Source organism: Balaenoptera borealis (genome assembly GCF_965194805.1).
Source record: "Balaenoptera borealis genome assembly, chromosome: 3".
Classification (NCBI taxonomy): domain Eukaryota; kingdom Metazoa; phylum Chordata; class Mammalia; order Artiodactyla; family Balaenopteridae; genus Balaenoptera; species Balaenoptera borealis.
The window spans coordinates 122,471,975-122,499,128 of NC_138866.1; the positions used below are offsets into that span (position 1 = coordinate 122,471,975).

Genomic DNA, 27,154 nt, shown 5'->3' on the forward strand with positions numbered 1-27,154 from the left:
GGTACTTAGACGAAAGTGTAAGGAATTCCCTGGCGGTCCAGTGGTCAGGACACCACGCTTTCACTTTCAAGGGCCTGAAAAAAAGAAAGTGTACTAATGTCTGAAATGTACTTAGAATACCATCAAGAAATCAGTTTGGATTAATATATGGAAGAATGGATAGATGGATATATGATAAAGGAAGTACTGTAAAAATGGTAATGGTAAAATCCAGGTAGTGTGTATATATGTGTGTCAACTATAAAATTACATCAAATCTTGGGAGGAAAAGCTAACAATACAAACTAGTTCACAAGTGGTACTAATAAGCACTAGAAACTTGAAAGGGAGAAGAAGTGTGTACAGTGAGAAAGAGTCTATGGAGAAGGTAAATGTTTAGTTATATCTTGAAAATTAGGGATGGATTAGGGCATAGGGGGATACAGGATGAAATTAAAATATTACAGTAACTTTGGACTTACAGGCAATAAACAGCTATTTAAAATCTTTGCCAATTCATTCACCCCACAAAGAATTCCCGAGTGCCAGGCCCTGTGCTTAGTGTTGGGGCTCCAGCACTGAATAGGACATTTCCTGATCCACAGCAACCAAGTCTTCTATATCTAACTGCTATTAGTTGATGTGCTCCTCACAACAGTCCTGTCACATGAGCACACCCAGAAGCCTCCTATTTAGAGGCAAACTAATATTCAAAGAAATTAAGTGACGTTTTCAAGGTCACATAGCTGGTTAAAGGAACAAGACGGTAGATAGACTCTTTCTCCTTGGAATACATGATCAATCTGGAGTAGAAATATAAGTATTTGAACGCCAGATGATGGAGCCACAAGAGTCAGACAGAAAACTACTTTCAAGCCCTGCTTCAGCTGACATGATTTTCGTCTGCCACTACGGTCTCCAACTGTTTCAGATTTGAAGCTTACCCTGTTATCAAAACACTAGTCTAAGAAGACGGAATTTAAAAAGCCAAAAAAAAGGCACTTTGAGGGATAGAAACTAGTAAAGAGAGACTAATGTGAACAAACAATGGCACAGAACACTACATAGTCATCTGGCCATGTGTTATAATAAAAAGTGGGAATAGCTCCAAATCATCATGCAAAGAAATCATAATTCCCAAATAAAGTAAGTAGAGCAGGATAATTCTGATATTGCAGGGGAGTATTCTGGAGCAGGGCAAGACAACTGTCGAGCGAACGTGACACGTTTCGGACAAATGTTAGAAGGGCAGAGGTAAAAGCTAATCCTTTCAGAACAAGAAAAATAAAAACCAACTTTCTAGTTTTACAACCTAAATGTCTTTAATCACAATAAAGAGTTGGCCTCCTAGAAATCCAGACATCTCTCCATAATTATTAGAATCCAAATGGAAAATCCAACTTTAAAGAATCTTTTCATTAAAATTAAATTTCACAAATTGGCTTAAATGGAAACAATAGAATTATTTCAGTCAAGATAAGCTCAAAGTAACAGTGTGTATGGAACAAACCACCTTATTATGGAGGGTTTTAAGTCTACACGCTACTTTCTTTTTGAAATGCATTTAATTTATGGTTGACCCTTTAGTGCCTCTTGATTTTGTGTTGATATTATCTTGAATTAGGCACACTTTAAAGTTCTTTTATTTATATAATAAAAGAAAAAAATCTGAAATTATTCTCTTCCTGGTGCTTAACATCACATGAAATCACATAAAATTGTGCCCTGGCCAGTTTATTTCAATGAATACTCTTGAAAAAATGGAAGGCTTCTCTTCAAAAGCAAAGAAATTTTTATCAAAGCATTAAGTGAATGTAATTACTTCAACCCAGTAAAACTGCCTGCCATAGTCTACTTCAAAATCTGTCCAAAGATCCACTTCTGGATTTAAATCTGCTAGAAAATGAAAAAAGTGTTCCAGAATGAAAAAGTCAATCTATTTATATTTCCCATACTACTCAGAATAATCACTCAACAAAATTAACAACCCCTTCTTCTCAAAACACCATAATATCTGATACCCAAGCCTCCCCTGAAAGTAGTTTCACATTCTTCTGATGAGGTGGTCCCCCAACCTGGGGAGATTTTGCCCCCAGGGTGCATTTGGCCATGTTGGAAGACATTTTTGGTTGTCACAATTCCAGGAGAGGGGTGCTACTGGCATCTCATGAACAGAGGCCAGGGATGTTGCCAAACATCCTACAGTGTACAGGATAGCCCCCCACAACAAAGAATTATTCAGCCCAAAATATCAATAGTGCCAAGGTTGAGAAACAATGTAATATAATGACAATCCCATTTGACATATACCTTTTGTGAGCTTTGGTGGAGTTATGTCATACTACAGTGTGACAACAATTTTTAACAAGGTGACTCAGGACAATTATTTTGTATATGCACACAATAACACTGCTTTCTTTACGACATGTGATTCACCTTTAACCCTCAGTGTACCACAAAAACTTATCATTACATTATCATTTATCATTTGGGCTAAAAACACCTTTATTAGAAATTTTAGTAAGAATTTAGGACTTGCCTGGCGGCGCAGTTTAAGAATCCGCCTGCCAATGCAGGGGACACGGGTTCGATCCCTGGTCCGGGAAGATCCCGCGTGCCGCGGAGTAACTAAGCCCGTGGGCCACAACTACCGAAGCCCACACGCCTAGAGCCCGTGCTCCGCAACAAGAGAAGCCAACGCAATGAGAAGCCGGCGCACCGCTAAGAAGAGCAGCCCCCGCTCGCCACAACTAGAGAAAGCCTGTGCACAGCAATGAAGACCCAACACAGCCAAAAATAAATAAATTAATTTAAAAATAAATTAATTAGTTAATTTAAAAAAAGAATTTAAACAGCAAATCCAAATTTTTATTCCGTATTTTCCTGGTTTTGAAGATATAAATACCCAAAACAGGCACTATTCTTTACAATGCAACTGACTAGTCATCAACTGTCACGGATGAACTTGGAACATAGCCATTCTATAAACTTTGATTCTAAATTTCAGGTGAATCTCCAGTGAAGTTCTAGCTTATTGTCACTTTTGGGTTTTGTGTTTTTTTTTCCCCTCACATGATCAAACACAACTTTGAAAACTTACTTCTTAATTTTGCTGAAGAGAGGACGATCATCTTCTATGCTCCACAAATGCAAGCATTCTCAGTTTTAGACTAATAAATACCAATTAAACTATCAATCCAATGATTTTTCTTTTTCATTTCTACATGTTTCCTTATAGTCACCTCCGTACACACACCTGTCTTTGGCATCTGTCCACTTACAAACCACATCAAGTAAGTTTTGGTATAAAAACATCATAAAAGATGAAAGAACACCATTGTACATGCTTTTAGCAAATAGGAATGGTTTGGATTCTTGTTGAAAATATTGCACTCTGGGGACTTCCCTGGTGGTCCAGTGGCTAAGACTCCACACTCCCAATGCAAGGGGCCCAGGTTCAACCCCTGGTCAGGGAACTAGATCCCACATGCCACAACGAAGATCCTGCATGCCACAACGTAGATTCCCGCATGCTGCAACTAAGACCCGGCACAGCCAAAGAAAGAAAGAAAGAAAGAAAGAATTGCATTCTGAAGTCCTTCCTGTTGAATGATTCCTCGATGAGGACATCATACTCCCCGCCCACACCCCGCCCTCAGAAATATATTGTCCACTCATAAATTCTTCAGTTTGAGAAAATTCATCTAGGATATTGTCACCTGAAGACTCAAAGTCTGCAGCTTGGCTTATACAATCAATTCTACCATCATCATTACAGCCTACAGTGTTGCTATCTGTTGCAGTGCTTTCATCTATTAGTTCCTCTAATAACTGTGAAACGTCTTCCTCTGTTAGTTTTCTTCTCTTTGCCATTATTGGAGGAAAACGAAAGATTACGGGTTATCAAACATGTTGAATGAAAACTTAAAAAAACTGTAAAAATAGTAGTGTAAAGAACTGTCATATCCTTTTCACCTCAAATGGTAACATCTTACATAATGTTTAAGATGGCATCTCCCAACTTCTTGTACACTTTCTTGAAAGATGCTGTAATGCTTTGGGCAAAGCAGTAAGAAAAGTGAAGTAGTGATGACTTATTTTACTACTGCATCATCCTTCTAGGCAATTCATCATTCTTCCATTTTCTTATTATTTGTTTTTTGGTTTTTTTTTTTTAGCATAGTTGGGAATAATTGATGAGTAATGATAAAGTAATTCCTAAGATGATAAAAGACCAAAACGTTTCAAGATATAGGATAACTAAGATCATCAATATCCTACAATACAGGTCAGATGTATAAGCGGTAATAGCTAAAATGAGTTTATTCCATTAAAAAGAAAATAAGTAAATTTTATCTTCGTTCTTCTGAAGACCTCTAATAAAGAATAAAGTCATTAAATATAAATCTTTACAAGTAGTTAATACTGCTCAAAAAGAAACTCAAAAACTAAAATTGGGTCTAACTGACACTGATGTTATAGGTAGAATATGGACAAGAAAATATTTGGTTCAATTCAAAAGATATTAATAATTATATCAATGTTCACATTCTGATTTGATCACTGTACTATGGCAATTCTTTGTATTATTTTTTGCAACTTTTTTTAAGCCTAAAATTATTTCAAAATGAAAAGTTTAGGGACTTCCCTGGTGGTCCAGTGGTTAAGACTCCACGCTCCCAATGCAGGGGGCCCGGGTTCGATCCCTGGTCAGGGAACTAGATCCCGCATGCCACAACTAAAGATCCCGCATGCCACAACTAAAAATCTCATGTGCTGCGACTAAGAACTGGCGCAGCCAAATAAATAAATAAATAAATAAAATTTTTTTGAAGTTTTTAAAAAATTAAGTATTAATAGTAAGGGAATATAAAAGAAAGAAATCATTGTGTATACCTATTCTCAAGGACATTAACATTTAGTTTGTGTGACAAGGTTTCTATAAACTAACTAGGAACGGTATAAAACAACAAGACTAAGTGTAACAAAAGATACACTAGCTGAAGCTATAAAGAAAGCATTATAAAGAATAGAACGCAAGGTAGTTCTTAAGATGATAGGTAGATGTGTCACTCACCTCATACTGCCTCTATCCTATTAGCTATATTTCTGCCCCTACACAGACATGGGCACACAAACCTTTAACCATCTTTGTATCCTCCACCGTGCTTAGCATAGTGCTTTGCTGTGATGGAAACCAAACCCTTCATTCACACATGCATGCATCCTCTAGTATTTATTGAGCACATACTATGTGCCAGGAATTGTTCTGGGAGCTAGGGATATAGATGTAAATAAAACAAAACTCTCCTCCCTCAGGAAGTTTACATTTTAGTGGGAGAAATAGACAACAAGATAATAAACAGTGTTCAGAATATCAGACAGTGACAACTGCTAAGAAGAAAAAGCAGAGAATTTTTGAAATTTTAGGTAAGGGTGACCAAAGAGTACCTCACTAATATAAAGTAACTTTTGAGTAAATGAAGTAAGGAGTTACCCATGTGGAAATCAGTAGAAGAACCATTATAGGCAGAGGGGACAGCAAATGCGAAGACTCTGATATACATATGTGCTTGGTATTTTCCGAGAAAAGCAAAAAGGCCATGTAGTTGGAGCAGAATGGAGGAAAGAGAGACTAGTAGGAAATGAAGTCAGAGAGGTAATGGAGTTGGGGGTAGGTAGGGAGCATACCGTGTTTGTTCTCATAGGTCATAATAAGAACTCAGACTGAAATGGGAAGCCGTTGGAGGGTTTTAAGCAGAGAATCACTTGGTTGCTATCAATGTTAAGAACAGACTGAAGAGGGGCAATAACAAAGCAGAGAGAACAGTTAAGGTGCTACTGATATAACCCAAGCTAGAGATGTTAGTGGCACTCACTGCTGTAGTTGGGGGCTAGGGGGTGGTATCAAGTTGGTCAAATTCTGGATAGTATTTTGAATATAGAGCAAATAGTATTTATTTGCTGATAGACCACGTGTGAAAAAGAGAGAAGTCAAAGATGCCTGTTAGATATCCAAGAGGAAATATGAAGTGGGCCACTGGATTTGTTCATCAACAGTACAAAGGAGAGGTCCCCAGGGAGAGACAGAAATTTGAGAGTTATCAGTATTGTTTAGATTTTGGAAAGCTAATACGGTGCATAGTGTAGCTCTCTATAATCAAGCACATTCACATTTCTGCACCAAGTGGGACAGCGTAGAACAGGTTGTCCCCCTAAATTAGTTGTGGAACCAAACTTACCAAAAAACAAACAAACAAAAATTCTTGCATTTCAGAGTTGCAGATAAGAAGAGATTGTGGCTCCGTATATCCTTCAACAGCCTGCAAGTCAATAAGCCTGGCACCTGGAGGATACCAGCAGGACTGAGGAAACATCCATTGCCACGAAGATGATAAATACAAGTAACATGCAGGCACACACACAGAAAAGGGGGTGAGGAGTACAAAAGCAAAAGAAGGGAGGGGCAAAAAAGAGATGTATCAGTTAGAAATTGCTACCAATAAATGCCTAACTAATTTTGAAGCCAACTGCCAACTAAACAGAAGTATCCTCTAGTTAGCAAACTTTAAAATGCCATTTGAATTCAGGCTGTAAACTACTTATCTATCACCTGTGTGCCAGCATTGTCCTAGGCACTGAGGCTATCAAGAAAGTAAAGTCCCAATCTAGATGAACTGTGAGCCACTGTATAGCTCTCCCTGACGAAAACCAGTATCAGGTTGTTGACCTGCAAATACACAAGGACAACAAAAAAAAAATCTGCATTTGGTTATAACTGACAACAAATCCCACTGGGCATGTCTTTCGTGTGATTTTTTGTTTTTGTTTTTTGGGGGGAGCATGTCTTTTGAAGAAACAGACCCCAAAAGAAAGTTACAAAACTAAAGAAAGTCAAAGGTTTTTTTTTTTAATGTGTTGTTAAAAGACAATCGAACAGAAAACTGTATAAAAACAATTAAAACTCATATTTAAAAAGAAAGATGCCTGTCAGAAAAACAAAACTCCTTGAAATATTTGGAAAGAATATAATGTAATAATGGCAGAACCCTGATTCAGACTACCCAAGTATGCTGCTAGATGAATTTCATTATTTGACCTTAACCTCAACAAAAAACAAACACCCAGAATTAATTACTTAAACTGTAACAAGAAAAAGATTAAAATCCTAAAATATTACCTCTACTACTCACTTATTAAAGTAGCAGAAACAGGAAGGCATGTGAAAGAAAAGAAGTATTAGGAAACAATAATTGACCATATTAATAATATATCTTCAGCTTGACAGAGTAACAGCAACAAGTTATGCCAAGTCCATAATTTCTTCACTGTAATTCTTAACTACCTTCCAAAGCAGTAGAAGCAATCACATCTGCAAACTGAAGAGAACAGGATGCACAAACTCTGGAAGACAGACAATTCATGTGCCATTTTCAATACAATGCCACCCCTTCTAACATTCCAAAGCACTCTCTGGGGGTATTTTGAATCTAACAACTCCCTTAAACTAGATCTATGATTTCAGACTCCTCCCTCCTGTTTCTCATTCAGTGCCCCCTCTTCCTCTTCCCACCAAAAGGTGGGCTCCCCTCTGAATTCCTTACAGCTCTTTGTACTTGACTCTTATGCTTTCAACCTACACTGATGTGTAGTAAAATCATATTATATGTGTATTTACCTTTCTTTCTAAGAATGTAAACTTCTTGGGAACAGACTCTTCCTGTGTCAGTACAGAGCTATTTTAGATGCTCAATAACCTTTAAAATTGTGAATCACTCTGTTGTACACCTGAAACTTACATAATATTGTACATCAACTATACTTCAATTTAAAAAAAAAAGGTGGTCAAGAATGCATGTTGAGGGCTTCCCTGGTGGCGCAATGGTTAGGAATCCGCCTGTCAATGCAGGGGACATGGGTTCAAGCCCTGGTCGGGGAAGATCCCACATGCCGTAGAACAACTAAGTCCATGCGCCACAACTACTGAGCCTGTGCTCTAGAGCCCGCGAGCCACAACTACTGAAGCCCACGCGCCAAGAGCCTGTGCTCCGCAACAAAGAGAAGACACCGCAATGAGAAGCCCGCGCACCGCAACGAAGAGTAGCCCCCGCTCGCCGCAACTAGAGAAAGCCCGCGCACAGCAACGAAGACCCAATGCAGCCAAAAATAAATTAATTAATTAAATAAATTAAAAAAAAAAAGAATGCATGCTGAGGGACTTCACTGGTGGTCAAGTGGTTAAGAATCCGCCTTCCAATGCAGGAGATGCGGATTCAATCCCTGGTCAGGGAACTAAGATCCCACATGTCGCTGGGCAAATAAGCCCATGCGCTGCAACTACTGAGCCCACGTGCTCTGGAGCCTGCGCACCACAATGAAAGATCCCATGTGCTGCAACTAAGACCCAACACAGCCAAATAAATAAATTTAAAAAAAGAAAGAAAAAAGAATGCATGTTGACTCAATTTACCTTTAGAATCTGAATCCCAATCTTTTTCCCCAATGTGCTTTCAAAAGCACATTGCTGGGGACTTCCCTGGTGGTCCAGTGGCTGAGACTCCACACTCCCAATGCAGGGGGCCTGGGTTTGATCCCTGGTCAGGGAACTAGATCCCACATGCCACAACTAAGAGTTTGCATGCCACAACTTAAGATCCCTCATGCGGCAACAAAGATCCTGCGTGCCACAACTAAGACCCAATGCAACCAAATAAATAAATATTAAAAAAAAAAAAAAAAAGCACATTGCTGCTTCCTCCAAAAATTAAACATAAAATTACCATATGACCTAGCAATTCCACTTCTGGGTATATACCCAAAAGAATTCAAAGCAAGTACTTAAAGATATATTTTATACACCCATATTCACAGCCGCATTACTCACAATAGCCAAGAAGTGGAAACGACCCAAACGTCTATCGACACATGAATAGATAAACAAAATGTGGATGATGGTGATGACTGCACAACAATGTGTATGTACTTAATGTCACTGAATTGTACATTTAAAAATAGATAAAATCATAAATTTTACGTTATATATGTTTTACCAAAAGTGGAAAAAAGAAAAAAAAAAACCCACACTGCTCCTTCTCCATTTACTATCCTTAGACCAGAGGCAGCTGAAGTATAGCGTTAAGAGCGTGGACTCTGGAACCAGAATGTCTGGGTTCGAATTCTGGATTAGCCACTTAGCATATGTCAAACTTCTCTTTCCCACTGTTTCCTCATCTTTAAAACATAGATTTCATAGTACCCACTACACAGGGTTGTAGTGAAGATTAAACAGATTAATAAATGCATAATACTTAACTCAGTGCCTGGGGGGTAGTAAAGGGCTCCATAAATGTAAGTTCTCTTATTATCATTCAAGGAGACAGAGGGTGTAGTTTGAAAAAGCATTTAACATCATCTATATAAGAATCTACAGAAAATAAAGCTTAACAAACTTTTGGTTGATGGAGTTATCCAGAAGAGTAAGAAAGCATTTGAAAGCACTGCACTAGATTACTGAATGCCATGGACATAATCTTTTAATTCCAACTAAAATTCACAGCCATTAACATCTGCCTCGCATAGCTCTCCAGTATCTTGTCTGTTTGCACTTAAGATGTAAACAGGACTATGCTTTGCCAGGAATTTTATCAAATTACTACACACCACCTTCCTTAAAAAAAGAAAATTTTTTTTACTCTTTAGGTGAAACCTTCCTAATTACAAAATGCAAATCTCTCTAGGGTCTCTGACTCTGACAAAACTATAGTATATGATACTGATATTTGGAGAGAGAAAAAGCATTTATGAAAACTTTCCTAATACAGCATATCCAGGCTCTTACTTGAATTCTTAAAGCCTATGTGGGACTTCTGACCCTGGTTCGCCAACAGACACCATATTCTTTTTTTTTTTTTTTAAATAAATAAATTTATTTATTTATTTATTTTTGGTTGCGTTGGGTCTTTGTTGCTGCATGCAGGCTTTCTCTAGTTGTGGTGCGCAGGCTTCTCATTGCGGTGACTTCTCTTGTTGCGGAGCACGGGCTCCAGACACGCAGGCTTCAGCAGTTGTGGCACACGGGCTCAGTAGTTGTGGCTCGCGGGTTTCAGTAGTTGTGGCACGTGGGCTTCAGTAGTTGTGGCGCACGGGCTTAGTTGCTCCACAGCATGTAGGGTCTTCCCGGACCAGGGATCAAACCCGTGTTCCCTGCATTGGCAGGCAGATTCTTAACCACTGCACCACCAGGGAAGTCCCAACATATTCTTTAAGGGTATGAATTAGATCTTTTATGTTTCCCAGCACACAGCATTGCAAATGGTAGGAACAACTATGTGTTGACCAAACTTTCCTCAACGGTAAATTCTCCACTATTTTCACAAACTTTGTCAGTTTATAGCATCAGGAAAAACACCCAGGTTTTCTGTCTCCACACCAGTTCTACCACAGTCACCATTAACCAAACTAAAAAGCTACTGTTGCCATTGCTACTTCTTTAGCTAAGAAGGTGAGACTTAATCTCTTCACATGAGTATAGCACACGGCACCAAGCTCTCAGTCCCAACTGAGCAAAGCACAAATCTAGAATTTAACTTCAGTTCAGCTAATTAGCCAGAGGGCTTGCTCAGATATTAGTGCATAAATAAACATATTTTTTCCTTGCTTAATTTCTCATGAAAAATATCGAAAACACAAGTAATTTCTCTTAAGAAAAGATAATGTCTCCACTCAGAGCAAAACCCTCAATTAAACTGGTTCATTAAACTTGAAATGTCCTAAGGCAATTTCCCAGTACAGGTTGGAGGGCAACACTACGTAAGTCACATACACAAGGCTACACTAGTCCTCGATTTCACCCTACTCTCTGTAAAAAAAAAAAATAGGGCAAGAACTGTGTTTTATAGAATATAAATAGAAAGTGGTCTAGATGTTCTAACAGCATTACATAAAACAACCAGACTTTTCAAGAACACCTGAAGCTACCTAAATTGCAACTTATTTATTTGAGAAATTAAATAACAGAACCACCAGTACAATTAAAGCATTCAAAAATGCAGAAGCTGAAGAAATTGGAGTATTTCATTCAAAGTCTGAGGTTTTTTAAAAAATCACCATCTTTTATAAAAGATCATTTTTTTTAATATAATGTAAATTCAACCCTTCCTTTTCTGAATTTCAGCCTTGGGAAGAGGAGTTTCCACATCCTTTTCTTGGCTAACTGGGTTTGAAGTTCTAAGGCACCGAAATAGTGGCGAAGTCTAACTACCCACCATCCCATTGGCTCAGAGGAAACCCCGCCCCGTACAGCCACGGTAACCCAACATCAAGGGAACTCCAGGAAAGGTTGTCCCCGGCCACATTTCTAGTCTCTGATGAGTCTCTGCCCCTCCCCCCACCATCACCGCTGTGGAAGCACGGTCTCAGCACGAGCAGCACTCGACCGCAGACTGCAACGAAAGGACCTTGAGCACCTCGCCCCAATAATTACAACCGAGAGGGGAGGGGCGGGGACCACGATCCCACTCTCCAGGCTGCATGGTGCCATCCATGCTGCACCAAGCAAAGCAGAGACAACAGCTCTGGCACCTGACCCTCGTGCCCCAGGCAAAAGGCATGGCTGAGCCACAAGCGAAAGCCCTGACATCTCCACAGTTTGCAGTCTGGGGGCCCCTCCCACCCAAAAGAGACGTAGGGCGGGGCAGATCTAAGCGCCGCGACTCCCAGCCAGACCGGACAGCGGGCTTTCCCGAGCCCCGCCTCACTTGCCAAGGAGGCGGAAACCCGCGGAAGAGGGAGGACGGCCAGGGGGAGTGGCATAGCCGCTCCATACTGCCCCTCAGGCCAACCGGATCCCGGGAAGGCGGAGGAAGGCGGCCTTCACGCCCCCTCCCTGCCGCGCCCCGAAGCCACAAGCGGGAGACCCCCCAGGCCGTCCCCTCACCCCAGCAGGCCAGTGCAAGGCCGCCCAGCCGAGGCCCCGCCCAACCCGGGAAGACAGGAGAGGTGGTCGACCGCAAACAGCACTTCGCACAGGGCCCAGCCCCGCCCCTTTCTCCACAATTGCACGCGCGCGCCGGCCCCGCCCCTGAGCGGCGGCGCGAGAGCCCGCCCCCTCCGCGCGCACCGGGACTACGCTCTCCTCCCCCTCCCGCACCGAGAGCTACCCCGCTCCGCCCCCCACCCCCCTCACACATCCACACGCCTCCCGCCCGCCTGCTCTACGGGAAGCCGAGGAGGTCAGTCCCCCCAAAAAATACACACCCTCGAGTCCGGCGTTACCCGCCACCAGGCTCCCTGCCCCGAACCCGGCCCGGCGTGCTCTCACCGCAAAGCTGCTTCGGCCGCTCTCACTGCGTGTCCCTCTCAGCATGAGCCTCAGGCTCAGCAGGGAGGCCCCGAGAAACGCGCGGGGCACAGGCCCGCCAAAGCGGACTGGCAGCCTCCTCTCCGCTAACGAAGCGGTCACAGGCCCCAGTGCCCAGACTGGGAAGGAGGGAGGGAGGGAGGGAGGGAAACTCCAAGGGGGGAAGGGGAGGGGGGGAAGATGGAGAAACCGTCTCCGCCGCCTCTACCGCCGCGGCCGCTTCTCTGTTACCCGGGAAATCCCGCCCACTCACCCGGCCCGCCCCGCAGAGGGAAGACTCAACTTCGCTCCGTACAGGCCGTACTATCCGCCTGTCAAAGGTTTAGCCAATCGCTGCACCCTGGCTGCCGACTGCCCGCCCCTTCCCCCCCGGCTGGGAGGGGAGGGGGGGGAAAGCCGCTCACCTTCTCCACGCCCCTATTGGCGGGGAGCTTCCCTAACTCTACCCCGCCTATTGGAGACGAATTGCTGAATCCCACCCCCAAGCCGCAACGCTATTGGAGGAAGCAGGGAAGCTCTTCACGTCTCATTGGAGGACTCCACATGTCCCGCCCCTTGCCGTCTCAGCTACAGGCCCAACAACTCCGCTCCCGCCCTCGCCGGTCATTGCATTGGAAGGCTACCCCTATCTCTCTGGCTGCCCCAGGAAGGTAAGTAACCGATGTGCGGTGAAAATGTCCGTGAGATAGTCTCCTCCTACCGCACTGCCGGGCCAGGCCCCGCCCCCAACCATCGGATTGGGTATCTCGACGCCGGTGGGAGCCTCTATTGGCTAGGATGCCCGTCTAGGAAGAAGCTGACTCCGCCCTGCGCGAGGAGGCTGAACCTTAGCAGTCCTTTTGTGGAATGTTTACACTAGAGACTGAAGCGCAGAGAGTTCCAGGGCCTGAAACAGGAGGTGGTGCGGAGCTCAGCAGCGGGAATTCGATGCCCTGGGATTTGAAAGAGAGAGGCAGCAGCATTGCCACCCTGCAGGACCCCCTTACAAAAAATGATAAAGAGAACCTCATCATTCCCATACAGTTCTCTACAATTTACATTTCCGCACACTGCCTCCTTGTAAACACAAATATACGGAGCAGCCGACAGCTCCTTTCAGTAAGTATAGAATACAGAATTAAGGGCTGGAGACCAAAGTCGAGGAATAGTCCCAGGGGTTGTTCAGCCCGCAGCTAGTGGTGGCTGCATACTTCTATCGCAGACACTCCCTAAACCTGAATATGCAGTCCTAAGAGGGCGGAGATAACCAAAATGAGGGCAGGGCCCTAAGAGCCAACGCCCTGGCAAGCCTCCGGAAGGCGGAGCGTGAAGCGTAAGGCACTAGCGATCTCCAGAGTAGAACTGGAGGCATCAGACTCGAAGAACTGAGGAAGGAGACCAAACAGGCCACGGCATAAATGAATCCTACGCCACACTTAAGAGAAATGATAAAAATTCCAGAGTTGGGGACAATAATAACTGTTCCCTCCTCCTTGGCCAACGAGTGTTAATGACAGTACCTAGGCCCTCTCTGTGTAGGTAATATGGCCTTGAACAGAGAGACAAAGTGCTTGCGATACCTAGGTGGCTTTTATTTATTCACTAAATAGGGCGAACTGATGCTGGCCTTGCTTTGCGGGGCGCTCACGGAGCGCCAGGAGGGGAGGGGGCGGGACTAGAGTTTTCCCGCTCTCTTCCGCAAAAAGGCTACTCCCCCAAGAAAGCTGAGTCAGTATCCAAGAGGCAGGCCCCAGGTAACTCACTCCTAGGTCCTACCTTGTCCTCCCTCTGCAATCTGCCGGAGACCACAAGAAATGAGCGCTGGCAACAGGTGGGCCTGACTCCAAGCTGCAAGGACAAGGCAGCGAACTGTGAACTCCATGAATAGCCGACAGATGGGAGCAGCCTCGCCGGGAGCTAAGCCCTGCCCCAGGACGGAGCTCAAAAAATAAGTCACACCAACGAAACAAACGAGACCCCCAGGCCAAACCTCTAGGAGGTTACGAAGAAGAGGTAATTATGCAGAACTGACCGAGGGCTATTTTAAATCTGGGCCGTCCTCCGCTCCCTGGACTGGGTGCCACACGGCGCTCCCACCTGGACATCAAGAACCACTTGGAACCCAAGCATAATTGGGCCGCCCTCGACTTTTCTGTCAACAGGGGATGAGCTGCCCTGGGTCTTGCCTAAGGCATCCAGGCCAATCCTAAGTTGCTCAGAGTTTTTGATAAAGCCAAGTAAGGACAGCGGCTGCCTTGTGCTGGGAAGAAAACACTCTGCCAACGTCCGCAGCGTTCTCAAGCTTAAGCCTAGGGCGATTTCCAGGAAGTCGAGAGCCGCGGGAAAAGCCAGGCCGCGGGGTCAGAACTTTAGTACTTGGCGAGGAAGGATAGACCCCACACCCTCCTCCCAACCCTTGCAGAACCCCGAGAGCTAAGTCCCCCAAAGCCACCGTACACCGGCAACCCCTAACTTCATCGCAAAGGCTACCAGATCTCGAGACTTGGAGAAATCATTGTGTGCCTCTTGGCTCTCCCCGCCCCCCTTGCCAAGGGCTCCAAGCCCGGGACTTCCGGGCGGGAGGACCGTTCGAAGGAGCTAGGCGGGCCTCACACATGTGCTGAGCGCGCACACACGCTAGGGGAGGGGGCGGGGAACAGGGGTGGACTTCCCCCTCCAAGCTCTCTGCGCCGGAGGAGGCGGGACCATCCACCCCACCAATCAGAAGTAGGGGCGGGACCCTTGCGCCTCACGTATGCCGCAGGAATCCTCCCTCCGCCCTTCACGGAAAAAAATCTTAGCAACTTAAACTCCAGCCCGGCCTCCGATAGGCGGAGCTCGGGAGAATGTCATCCAATCAACAACCGAGAAGGAAAAAAGGGAGCTTCGCCCAGCCAGTGGAAGACAAGAGAAGGCGGGCCCTCTGGAGGAGCCCGAGATGGGTGGAAGAGAGAGGGGAAGGCCCCGCCCCTCAGCTCCTCTCCGGGCCGGTTGCACAAGCCGTCGCTGGAGTAGATAGTAAACAGGCTAGGCCAGGGAGTGGAGGCAGTGGTATCCCGGCGCTCCATGAGCCCGGGCCCCTGCGCCTCTTCTCCCGGCGTCGCCCCGCCCGGCCTCGGCGGTTCGCGCCGGCGCCCCGCCTCCCAGCCCACGGTCGCCATCCCGGCTGACAGGCGCGCCCCCCGCGCCCCTCCCGCCGGCTGATGCATTTCCTTTTCCCGATTCCGAGCGTGGAGACTGTTTTCCCAGTTTCCGACCTTCACTGCCCCTTTCAGGCCACCCCCTCGTGGGCGCGCTCACACGCCCGTGCCCCCACCCCCGCCCCATCCGCGGGCAAACAGCACGGCCGGGGGAGGGGAAAGGAGCCACCGTCGCTGCCTTGGGGTGGGCGGGGAAGGAGGCAGCTCCATGTTTGCAAGGGGATCAGCTGGGGCCGCGGGTCGCGGCCGCCGAGTTCGTGGAGGTTTTCCACACCCCCAGGCCGGGTTCCAGCGCCGAATGCTGGCTCTACTGCCACGGCCCGGGAGTTCGGAAAGCCCAGACCGGCGCATGGGTCTAGTGCCGAGGCGCTGGTGCTCTTTCCGGTGGCCTCCCCCGCCCCCGGCCGCCCCTCCCGCAAGTCCGGCGTTGCCCCCGCCCCCAGAGTCCATAACAACCGCGGGCCCTAGGCGCCCGCGCCTCTTTGGAGCGCGCCCACCGCCCTCTCCGACAAGTTTGCGGACAGAAACAAAACCCTCGGGCCGCTGCCGCCCTCGGCCGGCGTGGTTAGCGGGGAAAGCCGCGGGCCCGGTCTCGGTCGCTAACTCCAGCTCTCGACCAACTCCCGGCGCCGCGGGCTCAGTGAGCCCGGCCGGCTTGGCTCAGGCCGCCGCCCCCTGCCGAGCCCGCGCGCCGCAGCCCGGGCCCGGTTCCAGTTGGTGTATGGAATCTCCCCTTTTTTCTTCTCTACAATAATTTTTTAAGGCATTGCAGGAGCGAGGGGGATCTCCTCCTGCCGGCCCCTTACCCAGTCCGTCGCCCAAACCTACCGAAACCGACTGCTCGGTGAAATAAACTAGGCAGCACGGCCAGCGCACTGGCGACCCCGGGCCGGGCCGACCCCCTCCCCACGGATCCGGCCCGGCTTGGAAACGCACACTGGTGAGCGGGCGGCGCCAAGAGCTCTCCTTCCTGGCCTGCCCCTCGCTCGGCTCCCTCGGCCGCCGGACTCCGAGCCTCCCCTAGTTCCGTCCCAGGGCCCGCAGCGCCTACACCATGGCGGACTGGCCAAAGCGACCGGCCGGCAAACAAGCCCCCCAAACCCTCGAGATTGGGGAGACCAAATTAAAAGCAGCTGTTTAACATACCTTCCGAGCCAGGCGAGGAGTACTGAATGGGGGGGAACGCCCCCCACGGGCCATTGGCTCCCCGGTGCTCGCGTCAGTCATACTGGGCCCGCCTCCTCCCCTCGCTCCACCTCTTCCCCTTCATTGAACGCCCCCTCCCTCCAAAAAATATAAACAAATTAATTAAACTAGTCGTGAGTGGGAGGCGCATCTCTGGCAGAGGTCCCTATCTCTGCCGCACCGCCGCTTCGAGTTTCTTGAGGCCCTTGGACTAGGAGACCTCTTGGGACTCAAAGATCCGCTGGGTGGACCCGGAGGAGGAGCTAGCGGGGCTACCTGGCCCCCACTTCCTTCATACACACACCCCATTTGGAGCTGGGCAGAGGGAGGCGGGTAAGGATACCCTAGCGACTGGCTGGAATGTCCCGACGCCCCTGTCTGTGTAACCTGTGTCCGACCCATTCTGTTAAGTGCCTGCCTAAAAATGAGCGGTATAAGCTGGAAGTCCTGTGTTGGGGCAACAGGCATTTGCCTAAGCACCTACTGGGGTGAGGCAGACACATTCATACCGCACCTGCTGCTTGGGTGGGATTACAGAGACTGAATGAGATGCTCACTATGTACCCTCCAAGGGCATCAGACCTAGCTGAGGAGATGCTACAGAAAGAGCTAAGGCAAGGTGGAAAATGTATATGTAATTAGACATCCACAGAAGCTCAGAGCAGGGAGATTCTTTCTAGCTGAGGAAAACTGGGTGAAGTCTTCATGGAGAAGGTGGCACTCAGGTAGAAATGGAGGGGCAAGTTATTCTCAGCAAAGGACACAAAGAGGTAAATGCAAAGAAACATTAAGAACCATTGCAAGTGTGGCTGTAGTAATGAAACTCAGGGTTGGAAAGATGCAGTCAAAGAGCAAAAGACTTTACTACCTTGTTAACATTCTTAGACTTGCACTGCAGAATGTGCAAGCAGCATGGCCGGTCACAGGACCACAGGCCCAGAACTATGGTTTAAGATGCTCAACATCCCAGCAGCTGGATGGATTCTGAGGGTGGGTTGAATGAGGGGTGCCTACAGGCAGCAAGGTGAGGCAGAATGGCTGTTGTAATAGTGGGTTTGGAGACTACAGAGGTACATCTTCTGGTGGGAGGGGTAGATGGAGGGAGCCAAGAGGTTTCTTCTCTTTCTCCCAGCCCCCCAATCCAGAAACCCTTCCCTACCTTCAGCAGCCCTCAAGTCAAAACTCTGACTCAGATGCTTCCCTGAATCATTTGTAGTGTTTTGGAGGGGTGGGGGAGGCTACCCCACATGTCTGTGCTCAACAGAGCTGAGCCTGGGGCCAGAATACAAGACGAGTGAGTGGGAAAGATCTGTTGATTGAGGTATCCAGTAAAGGAAGCTAGTGTGGATGAGGTGGGGTGTGCAGAATGTGAAGGGCCTTAAAGGCCTGTGGGCAGAATGGGAGCCTGCTGCCAGTTAGGCTGTCCTAACAGTTCAGGTGAGATGTAATGAAGACTTGACTAGGGCAGTGGCAATGGATAAGCAAGAATAAAAACAGAGAGATGTGTTTGAGAAAGACTCCAGAGGACTGGGTGACTGATTCAGTGTGGGTAATGGAGGGAAAGGAGGAGTCAGTGGCCTGGTGTATGAAGGGGTAGAAGAGCCTTGAGGCTAGTGGTTTGGTAAGCTGGCTTCCAGATTTAGTGTGGCCAGTGACTTAGTACTATATCCTTAGGCAAGTCTCCTCCTCCCTATGGGCCTGTTTCTCTCCTGTGAAATAGGGGTGAAAACTGGGGTAGAAAGACAGGCTCTAAGGACCCTTCCCTCCCTCAGAGTCCATGGGGGTGGGGGGGACTCTGATGGGGAGGGAAGCTTGCTACTAAGGAGAGAGGGCAGGTGGGAAGAAATACTGATTTGGGAAGGGAAGTAGGTCATCTCAGGTGAAGTAGGGACTAGAATTTGGGTGGCAGCTTGGTTGATGGAATCACTGAAGGGTGTAAAGGGGGAAAGACCAGGAGGTGAAGAGTGTGTGTTCAGTGGGAGGCCCAGCACCTAGCAGGGCCATGGAAGTTGAGGTTCATTCTCAGACTGGGGGCTCCCTAGAGGGAAGACCAAGTTTTTCTATATCAGAACAGACACCTTCTGATGTCTGGAGCCCTATCTCAGATTTGTGCTCTATTTCCCAAGAGGCTCTGCCCTAAATGAAGGCATAACAGATACTGTGTGAATGTAAGATGAGGCAGAGTGGGTAGAGCAGAAAGAACATTAGTCTGGAAGTTGAGTCCTATGGTTTGCACTTAGTCTTATTACCTGTGGTTCAGCCTCCTGTCCTGTACAAGTTAACATGGCAGTCCTTACCGTTATGAGGATCACATGTGATGATAAAAATGCGCTTTAATACACCTAGTGAGGCTCTGAACTTCTGTGGAGGCCAAAGGCCCAAGCATCTGACTGTAAGCCTGGACTGCAGGGGGTATACGCTGAAGGAAGTTACTTATAGAGCATTTGCAACCAGAACAGTTACTCCTGCTCAGAGAACCAGACTTCGCTGACACTTCTGACCCTCCTAAGTGCACCACGCTGATGGAAATCCCCTCTTGAATGCTCCCTAGACTGAGCTCCTCGAGGGAAGCAACTCCATCTAATTCACCTCTGAGCCCCCAGTGCCCCCAGCGGTCAGGCAAGAAAGCCCCTCAGAAGGCGTCCAGTGATTGTTTCTGACTCAGTACATTGATGCCTGCGTAGCACAGCCACTCCCAGACTCTGGGAAATTAAGAATTTGATTTGGAGACATTGGCCTTCCAGCTTCACTGAAGGTTGCATCCACCCCACCTCTCCCCTACCCTATCAGTGAGGACAAAAGAGTGAATAGATCTGGGTGAAGGCCTTCCTTGGAGAAGTCACATGGGGAAGCCAGGTTCTGATTCCCAGGAGTCCTCTTTTGTGTGAGTTAGGGATTTTCGTATTTGTAGTTGAGCAAACTGAGGCTCAGAGTAGTAGAGTGACTTGCCCAAGCCAAGTTGCCAAGGCGAGTCTGCCTGAGCTTTGTCCATTCCACCACATGCTGTCTCTATACACATTAAGATCCATGATCCAAGTTGGGACTTCTGGAGAAAAACAGCTTCCCCTCTTGCTCCACATGCCTTCCCTCCCTGACTCCGAGAGCAGTTTGTCCCCAGATAGTTTTAAATGATTTCTGGCCCTTTCCAAAAAAATTATCCTCAAAGAAGCAATTTGTCTCCCAGTCACATACATGCATCCTCAACTCACAACCACATATACTCAAAACTATCACACCTTCTGACACCCTGCCTCCTAAGCATCACATACACACACCCTCACAGTTCTTTAGGATGCTTATGGTAGGTGGTGATTGAAAGATATTTAGGGCCTGCACTTCAGTGGCTCTGCCAAAAAGATGTCAGTGCCAGTGCCCTGATGACAGAAACTCTGCCAGCTAAAGGAGACCATTGCCAGTTTGGGAATATCCAGGTGAGGGGCATCTGAGGCTTGCTTCCCACTTCCAACCCAAAGTGCTTTATACGTACAAGGGGAAAAGCTCAAGCTATTGGTCAGAATCCCAGTTTAGCCACTTCCTAGCTGGATGTCTTTGGCAAGTCATTTATCTTTTCAATTCCCTTATCTGTAAACTAAGAATAAGAATACCTACTGCAGTGGGTTGTTGTGAAATTAAAAATAAAGTATGCCTAGCACTCAAATGTTGTAGGACCCTTTCTTCCTTTATCTTGTCGACACTCCCTCTTCTCCTGGTCTTTCAAATGCAAAGTCCCTGGTGTTCCAGTTTGAGAGGAGACCAGGACAGGCTTAAAGAACCCCAAAATTCCACTGTGTAAATTAGAAACTCCATTTCTCTGGCAACCAACTGGTTTATATGTTGTACATATGCCATATTTCTGATTTCTAAGTGACTGGAGGCTTGGAATTTTTTTATTGGGTTTTAAGACTGTTGTTCACTGCCTTGAAATGTTTTGCTCTCACCTAGCATTATTTACCCCTCTAGGTCACTTCAGCCCAAATCTAGAAAACAAATGTAACAATATGTTCCCAGTTTACCCAGCTTTATGCTTTCAAAGTGTTTTCTTCTGCGTATCAGTTGTTTGAGGATTTTTTTTTAAGGCAGCAGTTCCTTTGTTCAAATGAAATCTTATTCAGAGGTCTAACATGTAAGAGATAAAGGTGGGTCTTGCTTTGGTTGAAGTGAACCCCAAGCACTGCAGTCTCTATTCCTTCACCTCCCACTCATGCCTCCTCCTTGTCAGCCCCTGCCCCAACATCACTAGTGAACCTCCATTTATTAATCCTGTTCATTCATCCCAGCTACTCCCCACCTCTCACCAGTCTGTGAGAACACAGCCTAGTCTTGACCTTGGTTACCTCTGCCTATTAATCAGAATCTTTCCCAGGTTTTTCTTCCTCCATCCTCCCCTAAATATTGGTGGCTCCCAAGGGTCTCTCCTCTCTTCTTGCTCTCTTCATTCGTCTTTGTTCTCACCCACTTCCAAGGCTCCTAGCTTCTATCTAAACTAAGTCCCCAACTGATATCTCCAGCCTAGCATCTGCTCTGAACATCATACTCCATACGTCCACTGGCTGCTGGCCACAGAATAGGTATTCATTAAAGGTCAAGGAGGCAAAACAGACTTCACAGGATAAAGTGGGTGACCTAGACTCAGCTGTGCATCTGGCCAGTCTTGAGGCTAAGATAACTATATTAGCTTAGAGAAGTAACCAGGTGCTGATGCAGGGGGGAGGGGTAGAAAGAAGTGAGCCTAGAGTGGGGAAGAGGGCGCCGTGCCTTTTTTGACTACCTTCTCTACACAACTCATGTCTTGCTTTCCTACTTTCACCTTCATCTTAGTCCTAAAAACTGTATCAGGAACATATTACCCTAAGTTGTCAAAAAGGGATCACTGCTCCCCATCTCCATCCAACACTCTAGGTTTCCGGTTTAGTTAGTTTTGTCCATGTTGGCCTTAGCCAGAAAAAAATGAGAGCATTTAAGACTGCAGAACGCCAGATTTAGCTTAAACAAAAAGGATTTTGTGAAAGCTATGGTGAGGGGTGAAGGAAGGCTAAACACTGCAACAGGTTTCTGAGAGTGCTAGATTTCTATTTGTGGAAAAGACCCAGTCTTCTCTGTGGTCAGTTAAGAGCAGTGCAGTCCAAAACACTTGATATTCACAACTGTTTGTGTGATGGTTAACTATAGGGTGAATATCTCCCAAGAGGAAATATAGTTCCCAAACTGGTGGAGCTTTTAGCTCCTGTCCTTGGTTAGCTAATGATGGTCTGGGGGTAGTAGTCTTGGTAGTAACCAAGGCTGGAGACAAACCTAAGACCTCGGTTGGGAGCTCTGGTAGCTTGATTAGTTCATTCCTCCGCTCTGAGTCATTCTGTCTGCCCCACATGTAACAGCACAGAAACCTTAAAGGCCTATGGGATAGCGTGGGGATAATAGGGGAGACTTGCTGCTTACCAAGTTGGGGGCCAAGTGGGAAGGGAACTGAGGGAATAGGGAGGTGGCTGCACCTTGAAAGAGGAGACTTTGAAAACAAGCTAAAACTGGGGATTTCAAGTGGGAGCTGACCCAACCATAGGAGGGTCTGATGGTTCCTCTATAGGCATTTGCACCATCCAGCAAAGAACTAGACCCTCAGAGTTGAAGGGCCTGCAGTAGGATCATCTAATACAGCACCTTCTTTTACAAAAGCTAGGACCTGGCTTGAGTTGAGTGGTGAGATCTCAAAACTACCAAAGAGCTCAGTCACTCTAAGAACGCTTTTCTACTTGGCCATACCTCCTGACCCACCAACCTGCAGGTGTGTGATTTGTGAGAGTTTCCATATGTGTCTGGTTGTCTCTAGAGATGGGAAGACCATAAGGGCAGGAGTCCCATCTTCCTCAAGGTATGATGCTAAATAGTCCAGTCTCCCAAGAACCAGTTGCATTTTTTCATTTACCTGCACATTGTGACATGGAGATTGACAATGGTGAACCTCCCAGGCTGAGGATGCTGGGGTACCCTTCACCTCAGGAGTCCCATCCTAGCTAACAGGGATGGGCAGAATGAAGGGACTAAGCCTAGAGGGAGTAAATTAAGTGAAAAAAATAGCAGTCAAATCAGAAGCAGAAGCCTGAGTTACCCACAATATTCTCTCTCCCCTGCACACTTTCTTCATCTTACGTTCTCAACTGTGCAATCCAGCATTTGATTGTGGGTTCTCTTGCTTTGTTCACCAAATCTCCTATGTGACAGCCTTGACTTCCTGGACAGATTCAGGGCTCCTCCTCTCTCTTCCCCTTTATCTCCTTTAACACCCAACACAGGTAGGCTCACACTGAGTATTAATTATCTTCCCAAGGGTAAAGGCTACAAGCAGACTACAGCAGTCGGGGGGAAGCTATTAATCTCTTTCTCTCAGATTTAGGAGACATCAATTTGCTAACCTTCCTTCGAGTCAGGGGCATGGACTAAAACAGTGGTTCAAAAACCTGGCTCATCCTGCCACTCACTCAACCACCTACTGGGCAGGACCCAGGAAACTGCATTTTTATGGAGCCCTCGCAAGTGATAACCTCACCAATCCTTAGATGTGCCATGAAGAACTCATGCATAACTTCTGAATTTACACAGCAGTTGGGCTACAGTCTCTTCAAATAAATGACATTTCAAGGCCACCTCCTCCAATCTTTTATCATTAATCTTGTTTCCTGCATACTTCCTCAAACCCCTAACCTGATTTCCCAGATTTCATGTATCTGTTTACCTATTATGCTTGCTTGCCCCCAAGGGAATAGAGGCTCATCCAAACAAAGGTCTGGCTTAATTTTTGCACTATACATCAGCTCTTGATTAAGGTAAGAAACTCCAGAATATTTTGTTGGAAGATCAGGAGATGGATCCTTAGAGGTCTGAGTCAGATGGTCCGAGTTCTTGCTGTGGCAAATTAATTTTCCTGTGCCTCAGTTTTTCTCTTCTGTCAATACGTACCTCAAAAGTTTGGTTTGAGGGTGAATGAGATAATACAGAGAAAGCACTTTGAACAGTACCTGGAATAGAGTTAAGCAACCAGTAAATATCAGCTGCTGTCACTTTTATTAAGAACACCCCATGCCAGAACTGCTCCAACTGCACAGGTGTCACTGGTCAACAGGGAGGAGCTACACAGCATGGGGAGTGGTCCTACGTGGACAAAGCTTCTGGTTCTACTCTAAGAGAGAGATGCAAATGACTCAAGATCTTCCCACAAAGGTACCAGTGTAACCAAATGTATGGGGTTTCCCTGGGAGAATGACCCCTCTGGTACCCTGCAGACTTGAGGACCTGTACCAGGAGGTCTTATCTGGGAGAATCAGTCACCAACTCTGTAAGAAACCCTTCTTGTCTATTACATACAGATCTAGTCAAGATCAACTACCTGGAACCTTAAGAACTGTCTATACCTTGAATAGAACATTAAAAAAACTCATTTCCAAAGACAAAACACTATCTCGATCTTTGAGATAGCAACGCAGTAAAGAGGCCAAAGCTTTGTAAGCAGATCAACTTGAGCTCCAGTTCTAGAGCTGGACCTGCTAAACCTTACCTTCGCTGTAACCCTCACTGTAACCCTCTGTACCTTACCTTTCTCATCTACACAGAAACAGAAGGAAGGGAGAATAACATCTCACTGGATTGTTGTGAGGTTTAAATGAGGTAATGGGGGGGAAAGCACCAACCACAGTGACTGGCACTTGGCAAGCAGTCAACTGGTGCTGGTTCCCTTTGTCTGCCCAGAGCTGGGCCATGGCCTTGGGCAAGATGGGCAGCTCTCAGAACTGAAAGGCTATGAGGCCTTGGGTTCCTCCCTGCCTCCCCATCCCTCCCGGACCAGCTCTTGGAGCCCCTCCTCACCTTCCCAGCCCCAGACTGCTACTAAATTGATGAAGCTAAAAGGATTTGTTCACGTCGGTATATTTATATGTAAATACAAAACTGTTATCGCTGTAAGATATCGAATATGAACATTACAATTATTTTCTGAATCTGACTCAGTCCATTGACGTTAAATACAAAATGAAAAGATTGTAAAAATAAGAATATATACATTCAAAGAGCTTATTACAGTATAAAATTATTGAGGTCTGATCAGCTGCCAACCTCATCTGTGATAGGGGAAGAAGTTTTAGGGGTTCTTGGGATTTTCTTGGGAATGTGGAATGCTAGGACTCTTGATTCCATCCCTGGCATATCAGGCTAGGTAGGCCGGGAGCAGACAGGGACAGGTTGAATGAACAGGGGGAAAACAGTGATCGCAGGGGACTGCTTCACCCAGACAGGGGTTAAGCTTTTTACTGACACAGAACCCACCCAGCTTGAGCTCCAGGGTCTGGCAGGCTAGTAGGCAAGAAAGAGATGGGCATATGAGTGGACAGGGCCAAGTTGCATAAGAAAAAGAACGTTCTAGCAAAAGAAAAAGGGGCCCCAGCTCATTCTCTCAGGGAGGGAGTCTCATAGTATGTAGTTTCCTCTCTCTCACACGTGGGCTCCCTGTCTTTCCTTCTAAGACTTCGTACCGATTGCTTTTGGCTCTGGCTGCTCAGTGAATTCATCTCTGCCCAGATCCCAATCCCCAAGGGATAGGGAGAGGGGAGAGAGGGTCTGGAATCACAGTGGCGGTCTATTCCCAAAATTGGCAAAGTAAACAGAGAAAAACCATTAGATAAGGGCAATCCATGCTGAATTAAACCAGTGTCACCACAAACCAGTATTCTTGTCTCCAAAAGGCAGCATCCTGGAGAGAGATAAGTCATTATATAAGGATGAGGGCCTGTGGCAGGAGCATGGAGAGTGGATGTGTGTGTGTCCTCTTCCACCACTCTGTGGTCTGACAACAGGCAACATGATCCCCAACCCCAGCTCGTCCAGGATAAGCAGTAGGATCCAAAAAGCGAGGAGTCCTGAACTGCAACAAGAAGCCCCAGGAACTTCTACAAAGGAGTATCTCTGTGTATATGTATTTATAGAATACGACCATATTATCACATACAGTATATATTATATACACACGTACGTATGGACTCATACACATAAGTGCACATACACACACGCACACACAGAGAATGACAGAAAAGACTGGAATACACGCCCTAGGTATAAACGTGCTTGGCACTCAGGACGTTCTCTAGAATATGTAACTTGGTCAAGCTCTCTGGGAAGGAGGTGGATGCTCACTAAACCTCCCCATCAAATCCTAGCAAAGGGAAGGAATGGAAAAAGACCTTGAGAAGGAGAATGGCATTGGGAAAGGGGGGAGGGAGGTTCCTTCCCCACTTACCTCGGGGCCCCTGGCAAAAATCGATAGCCACAATTTGGTTTTAATAAGGCACAGTTCGATAGCAGGTGCTAGGAATTAAGAACACATTGCTGCTGGCCCTTTCTAGTGGCAATTGCACCACATCTATCGAGCCAAAGGGAAAGCCTGCCTTGCGTGCACGCGTGCGCCGGGAGACACAAGAAAGAGGTCGGTCCATGGCTTCAGTGTAACTGATGGCAACCTATAGGCTCAGCGGTGTCCAGGGTAGTTTAAGGAAGTCTGGCCAGCAGATAGGAGGCTCGTGGGACAGTTACTGACCCTCCATGGCCAGGAGGTTGTGGCTGGAGGGCACCATGCCCTCCCTCTCTGCAAACTCCAGGATTGCCTTGTAGCAGAAATAGTACTGCTCAGGGGTCTGGATGCTGAAGGCCCTCTGGGTCCTCATGCGGGACACTGTCTGGAACACATTTAGGGTGCCAAGCTCCTCCAGCTGTGCCAGGCAGATGTCCAATGAGCAGAAGGTACCTGAAGAAAGGAAGGAAGTGGTCATACCTGATCTACCTCTCCTCTTTCCCTCCCTCTACCAAATAACCCAGGCAGGATTAGATGAATGAATTCAATGGCAAGGTGCCTCATGGCAGGAGGCCAGTTGGCCTTAGGCCTGAAAGGGCTCAAGGAGGAGGTCACAGGGAGTGTTGAAGGCCAGAGAAATGAGAAGGCCTCTTGTCTCTCAGGACATATATGGGGGTAATAGGAAGAGTAGGTGGGAAGGTGACAGAGGGACTTCTTGCTTCGATCCCAGACAGAATGACAGCACTTCCACACCTGGGCCCTAATTTTCAGATTCCATAACTTCTCCACAGAGACCTAACACAAACCTATTCTTCCTTTCTCCCAAAGGGACCTCTGAACTAGAAGGCCAACAGTCCCTGCAATGTACATCCCCTTAAGGCAAAAGCTGCTAACTGGTTCCAGAATGGAGAGCACGGTCCAGGGTGGAAACCTCCCCAGGGAAGGGTATGGGAAGAAAGCAACAGCCCAGCTGAGCTCTCTGGGACACCCAGGTGACAGTGATGGGATCAGAAGATAATCATGCTGATGGGATGTATAAAGCATCAAACCCCTAGAGGACTTGGCTTGTGAAGTATATATTCTGGCCAGTACACCTAACACTAGGGATACTAAAAGGACATTAAA

General features: G+C 46.7%; 2 protein-coding genes and 1 long non-coding RNA gene across 9 annotated transcripts in view; 1 reads left to right on the plus strand and 2 right to left on the minus strand.

The window, feature by feature from the left end:
• Nucleotides 1-16,683, minus strand: part of SIN3A (SIN3 transcription regulator family member A) — a 64,508-nt gene extending 47,825 nt beyond the window's left edge. Inside the window, exon 1 of one of the 7 annotated variants that reach the window (XM_082386970.1) lies at nt 16,663-16,683. Coding sequence is in view for 1 of the 7 variants with exons in the window: in XM_082386973.1 (XP_082243099.1) it covers nt 12,299-12,343 (45 nt within the window). In the remaining 6 variants the exon portion in view is untranslated. Of the gene's footprint in view, nt 1-12,234; nt 12,487-16,662 lie in introns of those variants that run through there. The other 6 variants (XM_082386973.1, XM_082386972.1, XM_082386968.1 and 3 more) reach the window with 6 other exon arrangements.
• On the plus strand, nt 12,690-27,117 carry LOC309626409. Its single transcript, XR_014243169.1, has 2 exons — nt 12,690-12,987; nt 26,858-27,117. It is a non-coding gene; the product is annotated as an uncharacterized lncRNA (long non-coding RNA).
• The window catches only part of PTPN9 (protein tyrosine phosphatase non-receptor type 9), an 80,236-nt gene continuing 78,724 nt past the window's right edge, over nt 25,643-27,154 (minus strand). The window contains exon 13 of the mRNA XM_082386987.1: nt 25,643-26,482. Within this exon, the coding sequence (XP_082243113.1) occupies nt 26,268-26,482 (215 nt within the window). The 3' untranslated portion in view covers nt 25,643-26,267. The remainder of the gene's footprint in view (nt 26,483-27,154) is intronic.